The sequence below is a fragment of the Rousettus aegyptiacus genome, unplaced genomic scaffold (assembly GCF_014176215.1).
Source record: "Rousettus aegyptiacus isolate mRouAeg1 unplaced genomic scaffold, mRouAeg1.p scaffold_m13_p_6, whole genome shotgun sequence".
Taxonomy (NCBI): domain Eukaryota; kingdom Metazoa; phylum Chordata; class Mammalia; order Chiroptera; family Pteropodidae; genus Rousettus; species Rousettus aegyptiacus.
The window spans coordinates 19010307-19032208 of NW_023416309.1; the positions used below are offsets into that span (position 1 = coordinate 19010307).

Consider the following 21902-nt stretch of genomic DNA (forward strand, 5'->3'; position numbering starts at 1 on the left):
GCTTTGTGTTTACCATTTGGGTTATAATATTTTACAACTCCTGTGCTGCTTTGTATTAAAATTATATTGCTATGAGTGATCAGTTTCTTTTTAAAAATGTTGAGAACTCACAAGAGCAGAAAACACAAGGGGCGACCAGATGCAGGAAAAGAAAATAAACCAGAGCCCATGGATATACAGCACTGAGAAAATACACGTGGCCAATTTTAACTCAGGTGTTTTGCTAGTGTGAATAATACTATAAGAAAATAAAACTTATGCCAACTTTCAAAAATTGCATGAGGAGAACAAAGATAATTATAGTTCCTCAAATAATTATTTTACAGCTACCCTGAAGCAACAAGGTAGAACACTAACCCTAAAAATAGTGAAATAAAGACTACAGCTATGAGTGGAAATTACTTTTTGCAGCTCAACAAACATGATTGGAAGAGGAAATAAAATGAAAAAGGCAACAAAATGAAAATTAAAGAAAAACTAAATCAGACCAGATGTTGTGAATCTGTTTTTCATGCAGAGATGCTTAAATGCAAGGAATGGCCTTCCAGGCAAGGTTGCTGAGATAATAACACTGAATTTGTTCAAGATGGTTTGGTTAGATGGTCTGACAAGTGGAGATTTAGAACTAAAAGGAAGATAAGCTACATAGGTCTACTGGCCTCTTTGCATTTTTTAAAGAAAAAATGTCATTTCTTTATTCAAGATCTTGAACTAAAATTATATTTCTCTGCTTTTTATTTAGACTTAGCATAAAAAAAAAACATTTTTTTCACATTTTTATCAATCTTTTTAACAACTTACCTCTCATTATTATCAGCAATTTTTGCTGTCATGTTATATTTCTTCCTGATTTTATTATCATTGGCCTCATTATAGTACCTCCACTAGCTTCTCCTACTGTGATCCTTATTATATCGATGTTTGTTCCATGTGCTACTGTCTTTCATCATGTTTGAATCTTGGCAAAAAATTTCTTCTAACTACAATACCTTGTAGATAGATGGCACCGGCCCCATATAATCATCATAATTGTTGGACATATGACTGCTATTCATGCCAATTTTCACTTTGGAAAGTTTCTGTGTGAGGTAAAAACTTGTTCTTAAATAGAGAATTAGGAAATAAAAGAACTAATTTTTTTTTAATCTGTAGTTTTAAAATTTTCCATGCCTCTCTCATTTTTTTTCCCCCCAAATTGAATCTAGGCTGAACTAAGATGTTATGCACAAAGGACATGAATTGTATTTTGCAAGTCATAAAAGAAGTGACGAAAAATAATTGAAGTGTGTAAAGAAAAAAGATATAAACAAAAAAGTAAGCTAATAAAATCATATTTATAAATTAGTTATATAACATAAAACTCTCCCAATAAAACAGCTTTTGATAAATTCTTCAGTTTTTATACAGATATCATTTTAGCAATAACTCCCACTGTATATCAGTTACTTATGCTTAAACTCTCTTAATTAGAGACATCAGAAACTGTTAAACACATACTTACCATTTTGAAAGAAAAATTACTCACCTCTACTTCACAGACAGTCATTAAGGAACATTTAAATACACAATGAACTTAGAAAAAAAGTATTTTCACAAAGACCAAAGCATACTCATTGTGATCAATGTCATCTCAGTGGAACAATCCATAGTATATAACAGATGATGTGCAAACGTAAAAAAGAGGAGTACATTGTTGGAAAAGGAAACAGTCTAGTCACTCTTATCCATGTACGTTATGGCGTTCATCATATTCCTTGTGGTATTGGTTTAGGTGCTCATTTCTGTGAGGTATTTGTTTGTTTTTAAGCAAAGACAGTAAGTTATTTATCTTGTATTCTCTAATACCTGGCAAATTATCAATGGTGGGAACTATGTAAAAACTCATTGAGTGAAAGATTTTTAAAAAATATCAGTTTATAAATTAATACTAGTTTGCAGTCAGAAAGAGAGAGCCAGATGAAAAATAATCCTGAAAGAACTAAGAGTTTTAAGATCTATCTGGGGCTATCAGACTTATATTTACTTCAGTAGTATATAGTTGTTAACAAATGGTGTGCTGAGTTCTCAGTCTTACCTATAAGTTTCACTCTTTAATAATATTGTTAATTAACAATAATGCATGATTTAAGATAGTAGTAATTATTAAAATGGTTACTTGCCTATTACTACACACAGTATTATTTTATGGAAAATAAACACATGCTTTAGAAAATAATAGAAATTATCCATAATGCCACTTTCCTTAAAAAACTACTATTAAGAGTGAAAATTTATTTTGCTACTTTTTCCGAAAAAGTATGTAATAATATTGTAAATAAATAAGTAATCATATATGTGATTTTTAAACAAGTTCTATTTTAATAGATATATTATATTTTGATTTAAAAAATAATACCATAAGCACGTTTAATACAATTTAAATATTTTACGAGCTTTTAAAATTCCATTAAATGAAAATATTATTTATTTCACTAATGGTTAACATTATAAAATAAACTCATTAATAGTTATTCATTATGACAAAAATTCATAAACCTGCATATGTCTGGGAAAGCATCTTGGGTTACTAGAAAATATATTTCTCTGAGAGTGATAATTTTGAGACTCTTACTTCCTAACCTAACTCTACAAATTCAATACATAGATTGAAGAGCGAATTCATTTCTCTTGTTTGTCATTGTTGAATTATTCATAAATATTTTTACCTGTCACATAAGAATAAAAAAGATTGTTTTACCTTTTAATTGGGTAGCTCTTCCTCAGCATTCCAATTAACTGGGTCCATTTACAAGGTGTTAACATATGTCATCAACTCTAAATATCACTCTCGCTTGGATACCCAAATTATAATTAAGGTGAAAACCTTTATAGTCATTCTCTTGAAATTTTAATTTATGAAAATTTCACTTGGTGATTTCAGTGATTTTATAATATAATTTGGTAAACTGCACTATTAATTATTACTGTCTGATTATATCCTATGTGTTCGAAGAAAAACTAGTTTAAATATAACCAAAAGAGATTTGTAGTATCCTTCTTTTACTATCTGAACCAATCTATGTTTATTCAGTAAGATTTTAGATCTACTGTATGCTTTTAGAATAAAATTAGAAAATGAAATAACAGTATACAAATACACAGAGTATCAAGAAAGAGAACTCTTAAGAGAAAAATTACTGATGATTGGTGAAACTGGGTCTAGTTTGGGAGTTGTACGATGACTATGAGTAGGATATATTAAAGAATCTTCTAGAGAGCTTTGTGGAAACTTCATAGAGAAACTCCATGGAAAGGCAAATTGTAAACACAGACTTGAAATCTGAGTTCAGATGAAGTATATTGCATTTCCTGGCAGGATGGTACCTATAAATTTTAAGCAGTATCTTTTACCCTTTGTTTTTTCTTAGTCTTTATAATTTACTGTTTAATCACATTAGTTTTATAGGGCCTCCATATTGTGAGAAACAATCATCGTGATCTAGAATATTTTGGGAATGACACCGATGTGAGAATCAGAAGTCACACCTTGAATTTGCTTCTAACCTCATAGACGTTGTCATACATGGTGAATTCCAGATTTTAATAAATTCCTTGAAAATATTATTAATGAGCCTGACAAAGAGACTTCATTTCATGAAGGTATCTACTCTGAATTTTTGTGTATCTGAGAACAAAATATGAGATATATAAATTTCAACAAAAGAACATTGCGACTAAGTTTAAAATAAGTTAATTGACTGGGAAAGTGAACTTCCCTGAGGTATCTATCTGATAACAGTCTTGTCCTTTTTTATTGTTAGCTTTTTTTTTTTAATATGGAGAAATATTGTATTTCATAAGGTAACTAAAATAATCGAACTTAATGTTCTGAAAGAGTAAAGAGAAAAACAATTTTTACCAGGTTATAAACTTATTTGTTTGTAATTTTATCTGTACATTTGTAATTATATATACTTTATTTTGAGGGAATTTCTGTTCTACTATATATGTCATGTATCTCAAGGAAGTCATTTAAAATAGTGCCAGAATTTTCTTATCCATGTGTCTAAAAGTACAAATTTCATTATTGGACACCCAAGTTTTTCTGTACATTCCACCATAAACAAAGAACAGCACCCAAATGAATACTCTCTTTTTCACAGGGGTTTTCAGCAACAGAGGCATCCAACATTAGCATCCAGTGTGCAGGAATTGAATGGTTTTATTGCATAATATGAGAGAATTGCTCACTACTGTCTGTTCCTGCAGGCAGTCCTGATGTTCAATCTGGCAATGTCTTCAATGCTTTTTTTTTTTTTTTTCTTTTCACCCAGTGCTTTGATATTAAATGTTAATAGGTTCTTGGTCTGTGGCAGAGAAAGCAATGGGACAAATAATATGAAAAGGCTCAGTCTAAGGAGAGTCAGTGAAAGTAAGCGATGAATGAGAATGCCTAAGATTTGGTTTACTTTTTCTTTTTGTTTATTTTGTCAAGATAAGGGCAGCATAAAATACAGTAACCTAGAGTTTTGCTCTTCTACCAGAATAGCTAAATAGCTGAGGCATGCAACTTTGTTAATTCCTTTTTCTATGGCCATCTTCTCTGGTGATGTCTCTAGAATGCTTCAGATTTCCTTTGGCTATGATGACTCCATACAGATTCAAAATATTGACATTACTGGAGCACTGTTCATGTGAGCTTTGTAGGATTAAAACTAATCTTTCTAAATATGCATAGATGATACCTCAGGCCCAATTAAAATTAATGTGAAAACTTATAATACATTCTGGTATATATAATATTATAAACAATCTTTTACAGATTAAAAAATAACCCTACAATTCCCCCTTTCTATTGTACATTTGGGGGTAACTGAATAATATAATTATAGAATCATCATATATCAAAGCCAGATGGGACCTTATAAGTTATAGGATCTTAGCAGGTGGGATAAACTTGATTTTGAGTTATGACTCAGTTACTGTAATTACGAATTTTGGAAAGATACCTATCTGCTGCAAGGCTTGATTTCTTCATCTTCAAAATTGAAATGTAACAGACATCTCTTAGGATAATTATAAGACTTTAATAAAATAATACACATATGTTGCTTGTACAATGCCTGGAAAACAACGGGCATTTCAAAATTATTTGTTAAAAACTCAAACAAATGAATTGACAATGAGAGATATTGCTGTGTGAAAGCTAGGAGAATTGGAGAAAGAAATAAACTTCTTCTTATATTCATAGAAATATTAAAGTATGTTTAAAATTTTTTACTTTATTAATTGTAGACATCTGTGTTACTGAATTTACTGAATATGATTCAACATTATTAGTTTTCTTACAATTTTAGAATCTAAATACAGTGCTTATTAAAGGCCTAAAGTAGACTTGGCATCTAATACTGAATATTTGAAGCTTCTCCTTTATTGTTACAGTTGATGAACCAGTATCGATTCACTAAATTTCACAGTTTACTTTGGGGTTCACTATGTGTTTTAAATTACATGGGCTTTGACAAGTGTATAATGACATATATCCACCGTGATAGTATCGTACAGAATAGTTTCACTACACTGAAAATCCCCTGTGCTCCATCTGTTCATTCCTCCCTCTCCTTATCTTATAATCCTTGACAACCATTGACTTTTTTTCTCCTGTGTCCATAGTTTTGCCTTGTCCAGAATGTAGTGTAATGAGAATCATACAATGTGTAATAGTTTCACATTGGCTTATTTCTTTATCAACACATTTATGTTTTCTCCATTTCTTTGTGACTTGATAATTCATTTTGTTTTCATTGCTAAATAACATTCCATTTATGAGTGTATTACAGTTTTGTTTTGTTTTGTATTGTTTTATCCGTTCACCTATTGAAGGGCATCTTAGTTGCTTCCAAATTTGGAAATTATAATTAAAACTTCTATAAATATTCATGTAAAAGTTTGTGTGAATGTAAATTTTTAATTCATTTGGGTAAATACCAAGGAGTACAATTGCTGGATTGTATAGTAAGACTATGTTATGAAACTGCCAAACTGTCTTCCAAACTGCTGTACCACTTTCCATTCCCACTAACAATAAATGAGTTTATGTTGCTTCATATCCTCACCAGCACTTGGCATTGTCAAGGTTCTGGATCTTGAGATTCTAATAGGTTATGTAGTGGTATCTCATTATCTTTTTTATTTGCAATTCCTTGGTTATATGTGATGTTGAGTAACTTTTCATATGCTTATTTGTCATTTGTATATTTTTGCTGGGGTTTCTGCTCACATATTTTGCTCATTTTAACTGAGTTTTTTTTATCGTTGAGTTTTAAGATTTTTTTTTTTTTTTGTATATTTTGGATACTATTCTTTTAGTAGATATGTGTTTCACAAATATTTTTTCCTGATTTGTGCCTTAACAGTGTCTTTCATGGAGCAGAGGTTTCTTATTTTATTTTTATGAAGTCTTATTTATCAATTTTTTTCTTTTATCATTTACGCTTTTAGTGTTATATTTAAAAAGTTATTTTTAAATCTAAGTTTTCCTAGATTTTCTCCTAGAAGCTTTACATTTTGCATTTTATCTGTAGGTCTATAATTTTATGTGTAATTTTTGCTTTATACTTTTTTCACCGGGACATTAAAAAGTAGTTGGAAAATTAGTACCTTCCAAGTCAAAACACGCAGTCAAAGAATATTTTTCTAAATTTAAAGCAAGACTTTTAAAAACTTAATGTAAATATGTGTCAAAAATTCATTGGTAAGAGCCACCAAGATGATAATGCTTATTTAAGGAGAACTGAATAAAGAATAGTTAAATAAGAATCTAATTTAGAAACAAAACTGGTTAATGTCCTACGGAACAATAAATATAACTTCCAGGATTATCTTTCCTACAAAATTATTCCACTTCTACCATGTAAAAATTCTTTTTCATTTATATGTGACAAGAATTATTTACAGGCCATCAGTTGTAAAAAAAAAAAAATGAGCATGAACTCCTACAGAATTATAAAATATTTTAACCAATAGTATAGAGCAAGTGGAATAAAGGCATATACTCCTGAAGAATTAGGTATCTGCCAGGTAGGCCTGATTCACATTGTCTTCCCAGCAAGACATTGAAGTGACAGAACAAGCGATAGTACCTTTTGCCTATTTCTCAGCTTTTAATAAATTTTAACTACTTCACTGAAGAAATTGTTAGAAGAGCCTAGTTGGGACACACTAAAAGAAATATGAAGGCTTTAGTGACTTTCTGTGATTTTTATTTCTATAGATTTGTGTCTTCATAAATACTGCAGAGTTCCTATAAGTATGATTAGTAAAGAACTGGTTTGGAAATAGAAATCTTGATTTTTTTTTTCTTTTGATTATTGTCAGAGGTAGGTCAGGTAAGTTTGAGCTGCTTTAAGTCCAATGAAGAATAAACAGCTTATAGTGCAGATAAATTGGGCAAACTTTTGAGATAAAAGTTAATAAAACTTCATTAAAATTATAAAATGGTGATAATTTTGACTATTGTATTTTGGGAAGAATAAAGAACAATAAAATAACACAATTCTTTATGCGTACTAGGTTACTAGGTTGTAAATCCTTTCAAACAGAGATGGTGCCTTACTTGTACTTTATATCACCTATATTTTCTAACACATAGTACTACTTAGATACAGAAGAGACAGAGGAAAACTTTTAAGGATATGAAAAAAGGGATAAGGCATTTAAAAACGTTTTCCGTATAGTGACATGTGTGCTCTTTGTTCTCAAAATAGCTCTCACTTAGATCTTTATGCAGGACATCAGTTAATTTGCAGACCAATCATCATGATCAAATTCTTGCCAAACAGAAATTTTGAGCACTTTTAAGTAGATGCACAAAGTTAACATATATATTGGTGCATTCCATTTGCTGTTTAGTTTTATGTTTTTGGTAAGAGAGAAATAAAAATTAGCATGTTCATTTTTATTTGTTGAACATTTGTGTAGTTGCCTATGTAGTGAGTTTTAAATTTATAGCTATAGTTCCAAGTGTGCAAAAATTGAAACTTATTTTCTTGTAATTAAACTTAGTTTAACTCTCTGAGCTCATATACCGTGGGTAGCTAACCTTAATTTTGCCAATTTAAGAAACTCAATCTCTTTTGACTTATAACTCAGTCTCTTTGGAAAAAATGGTTCTTTATAGGAAAAAAATTATTTATTTTTCCTTCTCCTTTGCTTCTTTTTTAGAATTTAGTCTTAGGTATGCAAACATCAGGGGAGAAAACAGTTATGGTATATTATTCCCCACTCAGTGGACCATAGCATAAGCAGTCTACCTCTTCGGGCTTTGCCATTCATATATTCAAAGCTCAGCTTTGGGAATTGAAAGAAAAGAACTTTTACTTCTCAATAAGTTTAAGGTCATATAGCTGGGCATAAAAACTCAAGCTATTTTGAAAGCCTTTTGCTAAATTCATCTGAAATATGAATAGCGAAGAAATTGTTTTTAAGAAATTAGTTTAACGTTTAGTTATTGTGCATACGTGGGAGGTGCCTAACATATTTATTTACTTTTTCTGGCACTCTATGTTTAGAATTTCATGCAAATAATTGTTGCTGGCATTTTGCAAAACATTCAGGGTAATGAGACAGTGTCATAATAATGGAAATTTTGCAAACCTTCCCTAATGCTTTTCTGCTATATTTAATCTTAGTAATTCAAAAGATAATTTAGTCATCTCCAACATTTTCAGACTTCTGATAAAATCTGGTTATATGCTTCTTGCCACTTATGTATTATTTTTTTCATATTGTGTATGTCCATGTATAATGTATATTTCCATATCAGACCTTATTATAAAATTCTTCATGATTAATGCTATGGCTGCTGATTGTGCTGCTCTAAAGCAATAACCACACAAAATTCTATAAGGCCAATCAAAAAAGACCCCCACCTCAAAAAGAAAATTCTTGCTATATTTTTATTTTCTGCTATAACATTTAAACATGTTATATCGTTGTTCATGTTATATAATAGTTGAACATGTATATCATTGTTCAATAGAAGAACATTCAATTCGTTGTTACTGAATATTCTTTATATACTTTTTCTTGTGCAAAATTCACTAGAAAAAGTAATTTGTGGCAGCTACAATTTTACATTTAATTAAACACAGATTAGATAGTTTATTAGATAATTAATCTTCCGAGAATGAACGTTGTTTTTTTTTTCCCCCTATTTTTTCACTTTTATATGACTGAGCAAAAACAGCTCTACAATCTAAAATTGAGCACCTTTAGTGAATACAGATTAAACATTCATTGTATATATATATGCTGTGTTTATTAAAAACTTACCAACATTTGAGTTTTGGAACCCAAAGATCAGTCTAAGTCAAGATTCTAATATGCTCACAGGAACATAATAATTTCCTAATATTACATGAAAGTGCACATCTGTGGACTTTTGAAAAAAATTATCATTATTGTGCCTTCCACATTTACACTTTACTAGGGGATACATGATGGTGGTGATAAATATGCACTTTCTGTTGAGATGGGATTGTGCCTATTATATGACAATGATACATTCCCATCTGAATGCTGCAAATTAGATTAAAACTCTGGTAAATTTATAATAAAGGTTTTCAATGTTTAATCTTTTTCAGGCTGTGACCTGGCTGACCTTGATATGAATTTAATTGACCAAATTTAAGGGCACAGAAATGTGTCTACTTATGTTTATAACACATGATTTAGAATTTAGACAAAGTAATTTACTGTTCCCAGGTGAATCTATAAGAAGATTTCACTCATTCATTCAACATTTTTGTTAGTCAAACAAGTGCCATATATTATATTAGGCACTACACAGGATATCTCAAGTAATAAGATAAAATTCCTGCACTCACATGTATTTCATAGTTTCTCTTCTAGAAAGAGTTTTATTAACACATCATTAAAACATGGGAAGAAACTCTAATAGAAACATATAAACCATTTTCTGGGAATCCGAAACAACATGGAACAAAATTTGTCTTGTTCTATGTCAGCATGGGTTTCCTGAGGAATGTTTGACTAGTGTCTTGAAAGAACAGTAGGAGTTGGCCAAGCAGATCAAAGGGGATTAGCAGTTGTGATATTATGATTTATAATGAAAAGTATATATTTGGCATTCATCTCATTTCTGGCACAGAGCTCCTAAAATCCTTGGAATTTTCTAAGTGAAGAGAGTTATATAAAGGGTTCTTTTGTTATGTTAAATAGGTGACTTTTTGATCCATCTAAGGATGAGAGCTGGTTGCTAGGAGAACCAACCAGGTGATTAGAGGGTTAGAACTTTCAGTCCCACCCTCTGACCTCCAGGGAGAGGAGAGGGGCTGGAGGTGAATTAACATCAGTGACCAATTATTTAATCAATCATGCCTATGTAATGAAGTGTCCATAAAAGCCCGGAGAGCTTTCAGGTAAGTGAAGACAGGAAGATGTGGGTAGGCGGTGTGCCTGGAGAGGTCACGGAAGCTCAGCAGCACCCTTTTCTCATACCTTGTCCTATGCACATCTTCCATCTGGCTGTTCCTGGGTTATAAGAATTAAGCCTAAGACATTAATCAAACCCAAGGAGGGGATCATGGGAACCTCTGATTTATAGGTAGTTGGTCAGAAATACAAATAACACTCTAGGCTTGTGACTGGTGTCTAAAGTCAGGGGGCAGAGGGGAAGATTTGTAGGACTGAACCCTTAACCTGTGGCATCTGATGCCATCTCTGGATGGATAGTATCAGAACTGAGTTAAATTGTAGGACACCCATTTAGCATCCAGGGAATTACTTGTTTGTTTAGAGAAGCCTACACACGCGCACGCGCACACACACACACACACCCCACATTGAAATTGGGGCACACAGAATTGAGTTCTGGAACCCAAAGATCAGTCTAGGTCAAGATTCTAATATGCTCACAGGAACAGAGACATGGAAGAACATAGTGGATTTGAGAAATAATGAAATAAATATAACTGAACAATAGGGGCCTATACAGAAATTATAGTCATGAGGTCTAAGGTCACCAGAGATGATATTCTTTGGTAATTTGAATTTTATGCTCTACACATTAAGAGGAAGGTGTGACTCTGCCTGGAAATTGCTTTATGAGTGCCTCTCCTGTGTAACTTAACTGCAGGTAATCAACACATATGAGGGTTGGGAGAGAATTAATATGTTCTGGAATTACTGAGGTCTTTTGGCTGTAGTTGTTTTCTATATGTGTTTTTAAGTAATAGAGTCTTCAAGGATTTTGAGTGGGAGATTCATTTGATAAAGCCTAAAGCCAAACACTAATTCTTTTATTATCCTTTTAATTTCTTAGAAATATTATAGCCCATGCTTGTTAATATTCCACATATTCACTCTGCTCCTCTCATAAATTTTATCTGGAGGTATTAATCACTATAGAAAAAGAAAACTTAGTATTATTTTAAGAACACTCTTCCATCTTCATGCTCTAATCATGCAAAGAGAGAAGAGGAGAGAGAGAGGTCTGAAGACTCTTCAGAGTAGGAAAGTTTCTCAGGGATTTATTTGCTTCAAGTTTATCTTTTTAACGCCCTTTTTATATTTAAATATTTTCACAGACATAGGGTACTGCTTTACAATATAAAATTTATATATTTAACATTTTTATTACTAATTTATGAGATTTCTGTAATTGTGTTAAATATCTTTGTACATCAATGAATATTAATTAAATGAAACTCCATAGTTTAATATTTTTATATATTTAGGGCAGGTAACATTTGTAAAGACTTTTATAATCTGTATAGTGTTGCTTTTAATCAGAATTAAGTATTCCATACATTATATATTTTATTTTTGTTTTAATCTAGAAACTTTCTTTAATTTTCACCTACAAATCACTCAAATCTAAAATCTAATTTATTGGAACTAGAATCTAAAATACTATATAATCTATAAAAACTGCTATTAAAATATGAAATTCTATATTTCACAAATTTTACTGTTAAAGAATTATAAGCAAAATTATGTCTGTATTTTTCCTTCCTAATTTTCAGTGTCCTCCATTCCCAACATGCACCATATCTTAAGTCAGAAGTTAACATAAATTATAATATACTAGATTTGTGTGATTTAAAAAAAAACCCACAAAACTAATTTGATGCATTTACTTACAGAGAGTCATATCCTAGAAGATGTCAACAAATGTATCATAGCCTTGAGAGACCAGGATGCTGATAATTTAGACCGAGCTGCCGGTGCTATCAGAGGTCGGGCAGCAAGAGTTGCTCACATCGTCACAGGTGAAATGGACAGTTACGAACCAGGGGCTTACACTGAAGGTGTGATGAGAAAAGTTAACTTCCTTACAAGTACTGGTAAGTCTCAGCCTCCAATAACAGCTGCACTGTTTCTGATATTTGAATCTACATAGCTACCGGTTATTCATACTTGAAATTCTTGTCCTGTATTGATTGTTTTGAAATAGATTGCTTTACTATCTGATATTGATAGGTGCTTGCATCCTGTAGTTATGTGATTAGAAGTTTATGTCTGAGAAGTAAATATATTCACTGGGGAAAAGAAATCTTTTATAAATATATACATTATATAAATTACTGACAATCCTTAGCCACTTATGAATGGTTATTAATACCAGAGCTGTTAGAAGTACAATTACACCAGGTGTGATAAATTTATAATAGTTTTCAATCCCTCTTTTAGCTGTATTGCTAGTACCCCTAGGTTTTTATTTACATTACTCAAACAGAGCAAACTTGTCCTATGTTTCCTGAGAAATGGTCTCTATCTTCTTTTGTGGTCTGTTTACAAAACAATGTTTTGTTTTTTCACATAATCTTTGATTACATAAGAAATATGGAACCAAGATTTTGCTTTGGTTGCAGCACACTATATAGTTTCTAAAATGAGTTAGTAAATGCTTTGTTCCTGAATCATTCAGTAAAATGGAATTCTTATCTTTAACACTATTATTAATAATTCTCCAAGAAACTTACAGAAACATTCAAATTCAATGCATTCAGAAACAATATATATAATTTAGATGAAGGCAATCAACTTTTTTTATGTCATTGTGACAGAACTTTCTCCTGTGAAAATCCCTTGAGATTTGTAAAATCTTCATGTTCCATTTTTCTTACTAATTTCTTCTTAAGTTTAGGTTGATGGTACACTCATTATTCCTAAAATATTTGAGGTTCCATACTTAAACCATCAGTCCTATCTAGAGAATTGTTCTTTATAATATGCAAAGGGCATACTGAATTTAGACAATATGTACATTGTGTAGCAAAAGGGGTAGAAAGGATGAAGATCTGATAATTTTAGTGGGAGGTGGAGAGGAAGATGCAACCTTGCAATTAATTAAGAGAAACATATCAAGAGTTGAATAACCTTAAGTAGGGACTAGTTCTGAAGAGGCGTATCATAAGGTAAGCTTAGCAACGTTTGTAGATAACTGATGATTAGTGTTACTTTTTTCCTAGCATGTTGATACAGAAAATTATTGATGAATCTTGACACAGTTTTCTCATTATATTTTTAAAAGATATTTCTGAAACAATAAAACACTAAAGATATGCTAAGGAAAATGGAGGAGGTATATCTGCAACTCTTGATATTCTATTTCTACACGAATTCCACAAAAGCCGCTGGTGTTGCCAAAACAACATATGGTAGTTGCTTTGGCAATGAAGTATTTACTTGCTTAAGAGGATAATTGTGTTATGGTAGTTCAGCATCTCTTCCCTAAACTAAGTTTAACTGGTTCTTTCTTGTTGATCAAAATCAATTAGAGTTACCTGTTGTTTCTTCTACTTTCCGAAAATTAATTATAAGTAAATTTTTAGCTAAATGAAAATTTCTGTAGGGAATTTAATAGACGAAGTCTACCAGGGTTTTATTTATATCTTACCTCTTTCTCAGTTTTGTAATCATATTAGTAATGTCTTGTAAAGACACTCTTCTGTCACAATGTCTGTACAAAGTATCAAGTTTATAGTCTGTTCTCTATAAGACTGAGTCCATATCTGCCATATTCAAAGAAGTGCAAGAAAAATTCTAAAGTGTCTAGAATGTGAAATATGTTGTGGGAACACTCTTTTCAAAATCAATTCTTATGATCTGAAATCAGAAAATAAAAATGAAACAAAGTTATTTACACATTTAATTACAAGTTTGTCTATACCTCTCTGAATTATGACTTTACAAAATAATGAGCCAATATGGCCACATTATCATTCAATCAGAAGAGAGAAGTCTTTTTTCCTCAAATTTGTATGTAACTTAAATTAAAATTCTCCAGCTAAATTATGTCCTGTGCCCAAAATATAATAAATATAGATTAATCCTGGGTTACTCTGTATAAGGCACAACTTATTAATATAAAAAAATATCTTATGACTTTCCATTCTGTCATTTTATTTTTCAGATAATTTTTGGTTTATCTTCAGAGAAGGCTTCATATTTTTGTTTTATATGTCTAGTTCCAACTTTTCTTAAAATAGTTTTCCTTGAAATTTATCAAAAGCATGCTTCATTGAAGGGAATTCTGAGCAGTAAATTAGATGAAAACACTAATTAGATTAGTTTGATCTTAACCAAAGCTGAAATATGTTAGCATTTTTCTCTTCCATAGAGATATTGTCTATGAAACTTGCTTCCAACTATTCTATTCTTCACAATTAAGTAACAGAAGATGTTCATCTTTGTTCATATCTGCTCATAACTTGGACTTATTATTTACAAATACTTATCAAACTAATTGAAAATGTCATGTTTTGTGTTATGAAGCCTTAATAGTTCATGTTTTAGCAAGTGAATGGTCTTTATACATGGCCAGCTTTTCTTTCTTTTTCTCGTATTCAATTCTCAGGTCTTAACTCTGATTTCTGAAAATAGCTTAATAAGGAGCTGCCATGAATTATTTTTATTCCTGAGACCTCCTTATATTTGCAAAATTTTTCTTAAAGCATTGTCATCTATAATGAAACCTAAGCCATATTTATCTAAACCACAAAGAATATTTTTAGAACATTTCATCTTTGATTTTAATCAAACTCTGTGTCTCATTAGCACATTTTTAAGATTTGATGATCTTCTAAGCATTTTATCAGCATTAGGAAACAGAGTTGCCATGTTACATTTCAGGAATTTGCATTGTTCACAAACCTTAGCAGTTGGTTTTAAGTGAAATGTTGACAACATCTAGAATGCTGCATTTCATTCAGACAGAGGCAATCTCTGTGTGAAATTCTTTATTCTATCCAATTCTTCCCTGTTACTAAGCTCCTCCCCCTGTCAGGAATTTCTGGTAAGGGAGAGAAAATAGATTGCCTTTTTTGTTAAGTAACAAACCTTCTGGATTACAATGTGAAGGTTTAGACGTTATAATCTTAACATCAACTTTGGTTCTTTCACATTAGATTGGGGGAACACCTAAACAAATAGTGGACTAACATAGTATTTTTGGGGTGTGATTTATGGTTGCTATCAAATTTAGAAATTAAGAGGCCCAAAAACATCTGTTGCAAACCTTCGAACTCCACCTGGTTTCAATGTCAGCCAGGCTCATGGACCAAAACAAAACAGGGACATAAATGAACCTGACTAAAAAATCCTGGTGGCATCTACCATTGGCAATGGGTAGCAATGGCAAATAAAGAGTCATTCATCAAATGACTCTTTATTCCTCTCGGCCCATCTGGAAAGTGAATGCCCAGAATCCTCTCCCTATTAGAATAGAAAAGAGTCATATAGTAGTTTTTTTTTTTTCTTTTTAAAGGCAAATGAGACAGATGAAAAGAATTTAGAGTCCACAAATATTTTTGAAATTTTGTTATAATTTTTTGAGACTAGTTTAAACAACAGATGATAGACTTTTAAGATAAATTTTACCTAAAAATCATTTTTAGTAGTCAGTAAGTCCAATCAATTCCATTTCATTTATTATTTTTCACATACAAATATCCTGTATTTTTTAGCCTGATGAAATATGCTATTTTCCTTATGTTGCATCTCTTTTCTATAACCTTAAATGGTGATAGGATAAAATACAAAAGCTTTGCTTCTAGCAGTCTTTGCTCTCTCTCTCTCTCTCCCTCTAGAAATATGATAGATGATAGATGATAGATAGATAGATATAGATACGTAGATAGGTAGGTAGGTAGGTAGGTAGGTAGATAGATAGATAGATTGATAGATAGATAGACAGACAGACAGACAGATAAATTCAGATTAGTGGTGTATTGTAACATATGGGAAGGTCTGGCAACACGAGAACACTAGAGCAGAGTTCCCTGTGGAAATGGCTGGAGCTTAGTGATGTCTTTCTTTTTGTTGAGCCTGGGCCATAGCCTTCTCCACTTCCTCGCAATGCATGTCCAGTCTGCTTTGCTCACTTAATTTACTTGCCTGAACTTTGCAGGCATTTGAATTCATCTAAACATGTGTTTCTATTTTTTTTTTTTTCTAGAGTGGGCCAGAAGGCACCTTCTACTTCATCTAAGTCAATGCTTTCAGTCATTCAGACATGCCAAGATCATTTTTGTTTTTCAGTTTTGTCTATACTATCTATGCCTGTCATTTTAAATATTCTCACCCTTTATTTCTCATGTCAAATTTTATCTATCTTTCAAGAAACAGTTTATTTCTTATGCCCTCTAGAACCTTTTCTTTACTCCCTCTGGCAACTGAATTCATTCTAGTATCATCTATTATAGATTTTAAAGAACTTGCCACTTAGTTTTATCATTCCAGACAACTATACACCACTGATGAACTCTTTAGAAATGCCTATATATAAATGATTTTTCTTTCCAAGTAGAATGTAACCTATAGGAGAAAAGGAAACATATTATTTCCTTTTGCATCTCTCTCAGAGCCAACCATAGTGTCTTGCATGTGATAGATTAAAACAAAACAAAACTACTCTTGAATTGAGTCTACATGCCTTTGCCAATTCTATTTCAGTAGTAAAACACTTTTTTTCTTTATTGTCCCACTAAAATTATAATTATTCTTCAATACTTTCTCAAATGTCACCACCTTTGTAAAGGAGCTTCTGATTTCCTTTCAGTTAGAATTAATTGCTCCATTATCTGTGTTACCATGGAAGAACTTGTACTGTAGTTAATGCCTCTTTCATTTTGCCTTGTATCATAATCAGCCATTTACATACAAGTTTCTCCCATTAGATTGTAATATCTTTAAAGGCAGACACCACACCTTATTTATTTTTACATTTACTAGTATTATTTTATACATAGTAGAGGTGCCCAAGTCCTTCTCCCAACTTTAAATTTAAAATTCACTACAAGGTTATACTGTGACACATTCTAATACAGTTAAGCAAAAGAACAAGTTATTCTAGTTTGGGAAGGAAAAAAATAACAAAACTCAAAAGCAGTGGACTATGTCAAAGCCTGCAGCAGAGAAAAGATCAGGGAAGTGATTCATTACTGTCCAGAGTTAGATATTACCACTTCCAGAAAACTTGGGGTCGGATTCTTAAAAGGTTCTTTTGAATGAGAGATCATGACTTTTACTTCCAACACCATTCTTGAAGTGCCTCTGATGAAAGATCCCACTGAACCTAATTTCATTAATGCTTCCAGCAAGTACCTACAGAGGGTAGCAACTGTTTCTTCAGATTTGACAACTGTCTTTGGCAAACTTCCCTCCCCTAATACCCTGATAGTACTCTAAAACAGGCCGTCAAATTACCTACTTTTTTACTTTTGGCATCAGGCCTAATCTGACACTCTTTACACAGAGAGCATTATCAAGATGCTTCTGTCTGCTAATCATTTGGCTAACCTGGATAATCAAATACCTTTATGTTGGTGATATGGAAATCAAAAGTTAAATGACACTCTAGCATCTTTAAACAAGACTCAGAATTGTTTCTGTTACCACTTAAACTAATACTGTGACTTCAAAAAAGTAGCTACTAAAACTTCTGAGTAGAAAACCTATTTTCTATCCAAAGAGAACTAGATTTGAATAAGACCTAGATCTAGATAGGGGGCTGAGAGTACTTCCTTATCTTGCCATTTTAAGTAATTGGAAATATGAACTCATCAAAAAAATTTTTAAAAGATGCTATAAAAATGGAAATCTCCTATATATACTGCATAACACAAAGGCTTTTTTGACCTTTTTGATTTGGTTAGACCCTAAGAGAGGTACTTGGAATAATCTAAAAAATCACTATTGGTAATATTATTATTTAAACAGTATACATTTCGATACATTAGTAGGAATTTTATTGTTGAAAGAAGAAATAACATAGAGGGCGTAAGAGTGGATTTCAGAGAATCATAAAATGGGCTGCAACATTCCCATATCTGGAAAATGTAACATACATAGCTGTGAGGCTGATGTTAAATAAGGGATGGATTAAGGATAAGGGAGATGAGTTGGCATGGGCTAATGGAAGGGATCGGGATCGTTGGAACAGGAAATGGAGAAAGTGGGCCTGCTGCATGGATATTCAGCAGTGCAAAGATTTTCCAGAGGTCTCGTATCTTTCTTAATTCTAGAACTCCTATGACTAGCCTCTGATGAATGTTCTCAAGCCAAAGAAGACAGTATCTGGAAAGAGAAAGATTATGCCTTTCTTTGTGATCATATCTTTACCTATTTTCTGTAAAAAAAAAACAAAAACAAAAACAAAAAAACAGGCTAATTCAGATTTATTTTGTGGGTCTTTATATAGTAGAAATAAGTAGAAAGAAAAATTGTATGTCAAAGGATTAGGCATGAAGTCCCAGTTTCAGCTCTGGATTGCAAACAAAAGAATCTAACTATGGCTAAATTAAGCAGAAAAATGGACAAATAGACAAACACAGGAAGACTGGGAAACAAGAAGAGAAAACAGACAGACTGAAGGGGATGCCACATATAGCAACCCAGTTAGTTATCCCAAAGAACAGCTGTTTGAGCTGCCATTCCAGACCTCTCTGAACATTTAATGCAATTATTGGCATCATAACATTATGAAACTGGACCCCACAGATGGTACATTCATTCGCCACTACATTCCAGATATTTTCACCACTGGAATAAATCCTAAACTAATCCCTGCTTTTGCCTCATTTGCTCTGAACTCAACTTCTTGGGCAGAAGCATCATATTAGCGGAGTTTAAATCATGTACCCACACCTTACCTGGCAGGGATTGGGAGAAGGGTGGGAGATGGTGGCTAATACCTGGCCTTTGACCAACTATGGAGACAACACTCTGTCTCACAGTAACTCCTCGTACCCTGGCTATAGGAAGGGGCTTTGCGGTCTGTGAGCAGAGGTGGGGGCGATGAGAAGCAGGAAAGGAGAAGCATCAATAAGGGAGTAAAAAGAAGAGAAGGTGCAGACTGATTTTACCAACATGGTTGGTCATAATCTGTGTTGGGATGATGGAAACACTTCTACCCACGAAACCCATCAGGAACCTGCTTTTCAGCAGCTTGTCACTAAACAATTCTTTCTGATGATTTACAGAATTTTAAAAACAAGCATAAAAGATATGTTGTTCCTGGTAGATTTATTAAATGAGTCATTATAATATCACTTCAAATCTCAGTATGTTTTAGGGAAGCTGTGCCTTAATAGCATATATGATGTGAATGTCATGCTACTGTCAAGGTAGTGGCAAGACAGTAATAAGAGTATATGAAGTCTTGTAAAAACATGGGAAAAATGTGTCATTCAGGGCTATAATCCTATTATTGTTCAAATGTACAGTGATGCTGCATCAAACTTTTTGTGTTAAATGCAAAGAGATAGGAACTTTGACTTCATTTATTTTGAGATTTACTAACCTCTAGACATTTTTTGTAATAGCATAGACGAGTACCTTCTAAAATCATAGTGTTTGAGTGACTACTGAAAAATAAGAAGTAGCTGTTCAAGACCAGAAGGGATTGGAAAGTTCTAGGATGTTAAACAGTGTTAGATCCTTCCCACCTATCCTGAATGCTATGGGCATCAATATCTCAAAGCCCCAGCAACCCTCTAGAATACAGCCATGTTCCATAGCACAGTTGTTAGGAAGCTCAGGGCTAGGCTGTTATCAACTGGGTAATCCAACAATGAAGTCTTTGTATAATAGAATACTGTTTATGAAATTTATAAAACTAGTGAAATAACTCCCTTCAGTTTCTACAAGTATCTGTTTTGTCTATTAATAGCTCTCAGTCGAAAAGACAGTTAATTTTGCTTTTTTAGATATCTTTATATATGGCCTAGAAAGTCTGTTTATGTACTTATTGATGTGAGCTGGTTAAACTTTCATAAATTCATCTGCAAAACAAAATTTGAGGTTCAAGATCCCTGAATCTAGAAAATAAATTGAGATGTTCCCTTTCTCTCACATTTTCTGTCTTTTTGTAGAGAGCAAAAGCTATGTGCAGCTGAATGTATAAAACAGAATCCATTTCCTTCGGTGTTAAGTAATTGGTGCAGATAGCAGAGCTTAACTGACACTAGTTTTAGTCATTTAATGTCTAGCCTCTCCTTCCCAATTGTCTTTCATGTCATTCTTTATGAGATTTCTAAAATTTAGTCCTGGCTGGGTGGGGATGGTTACAATGAACAAGATAATCTTATCAAGTTTCCAAGATAAGAATAAGGGCAATAAGTGAGGAATTAAGCATTTCTAAAAAGGTGAACTGCACCTACAGCTGTTGCCAAAATAAAGCAATATTGCATTTACACTAGTAGACCTCGTGGATATAAAAACAAATGCCGAGAGAGCATGTCATTACAAAGAGAAAAAGCAAATTATCTGCCCAACACTTTTAAATGGGTGTTACCTATGAGCTTTAGTAATAGATGTGAATATTTTCTTTAATGAAATCAGTAATCCTTTATCATAACTGGGTGTGTTAAAGATTACTTCACTTCTTGGTGAAAACTATAAACTTGGGGAATTTATAAATATAGTGGATATCTCAAGATCTTTAATGAAAAAAAAGATCATTTAACTGAAGGATGGCAGGGTATTTTAAAGAATAACCATAGTTGGGAGAACAATGCTAGGAACAGAACAAATGGAATAAAAGGATACTCTTAAACATTGACCTGGTGTCCAGTTTAACCAGCTGAGTGAGAATAGAGGTAGTTCAAGAAAAGCCAAAGAGATTTTAGACACTTGGAAAGTCTTTTCCACCATGTGCTCATGCTGATTTCTGTTGACACATATTTTTATTTCACATATTAAAATTTCTAGCTTATGGTAATTTACAACTTCTTCTTTCATCAATTACAAGAGGAAGCATTACTGTTCAAAAATCTCACATAGCAGGCTAATACCTGGGAATAATTTTCTTCTCTTGAAATATATTAGTAAGTAACCCAGTAGTATCTTAGAAAATGTAATATATTTTGGTGATCATCCACCATTTAATTTTACTGTCTGCTGAAATCTGTGTCGGTTAAAGTTAAGTGAACAATTTATTTTATAAAATTTCTTCTGCTGATATAGGGATTTTCAAAGGTAGTATTTATTATAAACACTGCTGACAGGTTTTTTTAAGGTTCCAGATATTCTAAAGTTTATGTTGATTATAGATTATAGTGGTTTAAGAAAAGTTATGCACATTTCTTTACCACTTGCCTCAGAAATCTTATGAGAAATTAGAGTACTGATTTGGTAAAATACAAATTTTTTTGAGGGAAGTAGCAATAAGTTAAAATATTATACTTCTTTTACCATCTCTCCTGCCTGTTTTTATTCTTGTGACTATCAATTACTTCTTATTCAAATAGTTGTTGTTTCTTCAGTGTTTACTGATGTAATCATTTTATATTCACAATTACAATCAAATAATTTTAAGTTGAGGGGCTAACAATGTGTTTTTATTTTTTTAATTTATTTAAAAAGTTAGCAGGAAGGCAGTATATCTACCCAGCTCT

The 21902-nt window shown here is 32.2% G+C and overlaps 1 protein-coding gene across 3 annotated transcripts in view; it reads left to right on the plus strand.

Moving 5' to 3' along the window:
- Positions 1-21902, plus strand: part of CTNNA3 (catenin alpha 3) — a 1366626-nt gene that overhangs the window by 990775 nt on the left and 353949 nt on the right. For all 3 annotated transcript variants that reach the window (XM_036222548.1, XM_036222546.1, XM_036222547.1), the window contains exon 12: positions 12147-12347. In XM_036222548.1, the coding sequence (XP_036078441.1) occupies positions 12147-12347 (201 nt within the window). The remainder of the gene's footprint in view (positions 1-12146; positions 12348-21902) is intronic.